General features: G+C 35.4%; 1 protein-coding gene across 2 annotated transcripts in view; it reads right to left on the bottom strand.

Moving 5' to 3' along the window:
* LOC106884264 (tryptophanase) overlaps positions 1–4,537 on the bottom strand; it is an 11,552-nt gene that overhangs the window by 4,653 nt on the left and 2,362 nt on the right. Inside the window, exon 2 of one of the 2 annotated variants that reach the window (XM_014935546.2) lies at positions 696–2,878. The exons of the other annotated variant lie outside the window; for it this stretch is intronic. Within the exon in view, the coding sequence (XP_014791032.1) occupies positions 1,450–2,878 (1,429 nt within the window). The 3' untranslated portion in view covers positions 696–1,449. Of the gene's footprint in view, positions 1–695; positions 2,879–4,537 lie in introns of those variants that run through there. 2 annotated transcript variants of the gene reach the window in all.

Below are 4,537 nucleotides of genomic sequence, written 5' to 3'. Positions count from 1 at the left end.
TATATATATATACATATATATATATATATATATAGAAGAGATACAAATAAGATAATAATGCATAAGTAGTTTATAGGTGATGTTTTTTCTCTCTGCAGTTGTAGAGAGGTTATATACCTCCGGCCATTTGAGTCTGACGAGTCGCTTATAGAGCTAAGCGCTTTATAGGTGCGAAACCAATGGTCACTCTCTGAACGGTCATACCTATCAACCTTCTACACGCGCATACACACACACACACACAAATTAATATAAACAGCTAGGTGCAATATCATACAATAAAGGAAAATTTCAATAATTTTAATAATAATTATAACCTATGAGGTTTTTTCTTCTCATGCTGCCACTTGATTTGATCGTTAAATAATGGTCATATCCTTATCTATATAAAAATCTATATAGATTTACTTCGTCATCATATTCACCGCGGTGGTATTTTGACCATATATCACATGGGTTCTATTTTCGAATAGGGCAGCCACGCGTTTTCACTTTATAGTATTTTGTCGTCTCATTTTTAATGTGACAAAGGCATTTCATTATTTTTGAAAGGCTAAATAGCATTAGCATAATAAATGATAAATAGCAATATTGCATCACAATGTCTTCCAAAATTAGAAATTATTTCCGTAGAATTATTATTCTTTTTCTTAAAGAGTTGATAAAACAATAGTAAAAATCACGAGAAAAATATCTTCGAGTTTCCAAATACATTTTATTTCCTTGTTTGTTATGATAATATACATAGCACAATGTTTTAGTTGAAGAGATTTTGTGAATGCAATCATATTTAAGAATTTAATGGCCAAATACTTTTGTTAGAGGGAGATAGAGCTCAATCAATAGGTAGTTATATAAAATTTAGATTCAAGGTGAATATGGTACTTAAGTTTAGGAACCAGAATTAAGTACCGTATTATCCATAAAATTTCAAAATATGGTGATTAAAATCAAAATAAGCAACAAGGAAATCCAAAGTTAATGCAATACGATCGTTTCATGCGACTCCACTTATCTAAATATGTGGAGTCGTATGAAATGATCGTACTGCGTTAACTTTGGATATCCTTGTTGCTTATTTTGATATATATATATATATAGATAGATAGATATGGGGAACTGGAGTAGAAGCATTGAAAAGAAATACGAACAAAAATTAACAGAATATTTCGCCAAATTATAAAAATATATGAATTATAAAATATATTTTCAGATGAATTTGAGCGCAAAATAAAAATCTCTTGAGTCTGTGTTATTGATGTTGTTGTTACATATATTGTTTAATCCTAGATTATCCTTAATTGATCTGGGACTAACTGCATGTTATCTGTTCTCTTTAGGGCATTCAAGACGACATTATCAGATGTATCTCATCTATTTTAAGAGGAGTGTAATTCAAATGAAAGGTTGGTATTTCTAAGCAGGTGTTGAGTGGTTAAAACTGGTTTATTAAATGTGTTTAAAGAAGTGGAGGTGATCACAATTTTGCAGCACTGGTAGAAGATGGATATCTCCATAGTCCATCGAGCTGAGTGGTACCATCGATGTTTTAATATGTTTTACTTTACATTCAGGGGAATCGACAATTTCCATTCCAGAAATCATTTTATGAGAAATCAGCTGCGAGAAAACGTAGGCGACATAAATGAAATGACATGTCGTATATATAAAACGAGGTACCTCAAGTTTGATCAATTCTCGGCCTTTTAGTGGATGATCATCGGGTAAGCTTTGGGTTGCATGTGTAATTTGACCAAACTCTGCGCATCGAATACCCCCGATTATATAAGCAGCACAAGCTAAAGACCAAGCGGGATAAAACTTTCGACTAAGTTGTGGGAAAGCTTTTTCGGCGTCAATGAAGATGGTGTTGCAACCAATAGGTTCTACAATTGGGACTCCAAATTCCTTCAAGGATTTTTTGAAATATGCTAATTGTTTTTCTCTATAATCTTGGAGCTGTTCATCCAATGCACTGCGCATGCCTTCTGCTACTATTTCCATGTCTCGGCCAGCCATTCCACCATAAGTGATGAAACCTGCTTTAAAGGTTATAACACTGCCCAGTTCTCGAATCATTTCTTCGTCTCGAAGACAAATGACGCTCCCTATCTCACTTCTGCCGTCTCTTTTAGCAGAAAGGATGCAGCCATCGAAATACGAGAACATTTCCAGAGATATTTCAACCAATGATTTATTAAAATAGTTTTCTTCGTGCATCTTTGTGCGCCAGCAATTCTCACCATACATACTGCTTTCGATATAGATGGGAATCGAATGTTCTCGACAAAGATCGGAAACTTCTTTCATGTTGGACATACTAACCGGCTGGCCACCAAGATTCTTTGATGGTACATTCATGATAACGAAAGAAATTTCTTCTTTATCATTTTGTTTCAGGAAATTTCTGAATGCTTTAGTATCTAAATTTCCTCCGAAATTCTCATCTGACCAATCCACCATAGAAATCGGTTCCGCCTTAATATGCTTCAGATGATTTTCAAGCGTGTAAGTAAACGTATTTCCAATGACTTTGTCTCCAGCTTTTGCGAGATAAGAAGCGACAATCTCTTCGCTAGTACGTTTAGAAAAAACAGGTAATATGTTTTCAAAACCAGAAATGTAGGTGGTGTTGTCCTTCAAAATTTCGAAACTACTTGATCCAGCATAGCTTTCATCGCCCATCCATAATCTTGAATTTTGCTTAAGACTCAAACCATTAGTACCAGCGTCTGTGAGGAAATCAATAATAACATCTTCGGGATGTATTTTAAAGACGTTGTAACCAGTTTTCTCGAGAGCAGTTAATCTGTCGTTACGAGTATTGATCTGTATATTTTCTACAATATGTATTTTAAATGGTTCGATAAAATCAGAACTGAAAGGAAACGAAAAGTTGACACTATTAAAATCTTCTAAAATGTTCATTGGTTATTTAAAATAATCGACGTCGCTATACAGTTTATTTATACACAAAAATATGAATTGTCAGTACGCAGGGAGGTCTTCTGTTCAGAAATTATTTTTAAAAAACCGTTTACATTGTTATTCGCTACCACCCTGAAAAGTTGTTAATAACATTTACTGTGTAAAATATTAGCCAAGCCCCACTAGACACTACCAGGAAATAATTGTCGGAGTGTAATAATCTTGAAATGGAAAGACATAGGATGTGAGCACCAATAAGTAGAACAGCGGTTGTTTGGATATAGAACTTTTAGACAAAAAAACAAAACTCAACAAAAACAAAACTCTATATCGACGGTCACAAGATTTTTTCGAGTCCAAGCAAGTGGCCATGTCATATACAAGCCCAGCATACTGTACAAGACAGTTTCAATTTAAAAGACAGCTTGAAATTAAAATAAATACCGGCTGAGCATTGGAATTCATGTAATCGACCTCCCTCCTCAAAATTGCTGGCTTTGAAACAAAATTAGAAAGAACAACGTTGACCTATGACGGATAGTAGAAGAAGAAGAAGGAGGAGGAGGAGGAGAAGAAGAAGATGAAGAAGAAGAAGAAGAAGAAGAAGAAGAAGAAGAAGAAGAAGAAGAAGAAGAAGAAGAAAAGGGGATTTTTTTATAAGCTTGTGCTAGCAGACTGTGCTATTTTGGCACGCTGGTCAAAATGCTTAGCGGCATTTCGTCTGTCTTTACGTTCTGAGTTCAACTTCAGCTGAAGGGTTGATATTGTCTTTCATCCATTCGGGAGTCAATGAAATAAATACCAATGAGCCCTTGTGTCACAAGTTGTAGTCTGATGGCACAATATCAAGAGAATATGGTGGATGGAGTAAGAGATCCCAACCAAGTTTACGTAACTTTGTTCGGGTAGTCAAAGACACATGTGGTCGGGCATTGTCTTGTTGGAACACTACCACTTTCCTGTTGGCAATCTCCAGCCTCAATTCTTTGATTTTTTTTTTTTTGTTCAAGTAAGCCAGCTGACGAAAGTAAACATCAGAATTAATGGTCTGGTTTTGTAGGGAAAGCCTTTATGACCCCACCAAACACAAAGCATAGCTTTTTGGCATGGATATTCGTCTTTGGTTGCTGTTTTGGGTCATCCTTACGCAAACTCCATGATCTTTTCCGTACTACGTTTTCATACGCAATTCATTTTTCATCTCCAGTTACAAGTTGTTTCAAAAAAGGTATGTTTTCATTCCGTTTCAAAAGCACATCACAAACGGAATACCGGTCCAAGCAATTCTTTTCTGAGAGTTTGTGAGGGACCCATACATTATAGCGAGAAATGTATTCTAGCTTTATTAGGTGTTCAGGAGCTGTACATTTAGAAACTTCCAGCTCTTCTGCAAGTTTTCTAGTCGTGATATTTGAGTTTTCTTCAGTTTTTACCTTCAAAACGTCCTCATCCAATTTTGAAGGTCTTCCACTGCAACTGTCATCTTCTAAGCTAAACTCTCCAGCTCTAAGTTTTGCAAACCACCTTCTAACAGTTGATTCACCTACAGCCTCATCACCATAAACTTCACAAATGTTTTTGCAAGTTTTTGGAGCATTTTCTCCTTAAA

Source organism: Octopus bimaculoides, chromosome 17, assembly GCF_001194135.2.
Source record: "Octopus bimaculoides isolate UCB-OBI-ISO-001 chromosome 17, ASM119413v2, whole genome shotgun sequence".
NCBI lineage: Eukaryota > Metazoa > Mollusca > Cephalopoda > Octopoda > Octopodidae > Octopus > Octopus bimaculoides.
The sequence above is the reverse complement of the archived record's forward strand: the minus strand, read 5'-3'. Positions and strand labels throughout refer to the sequence as shown.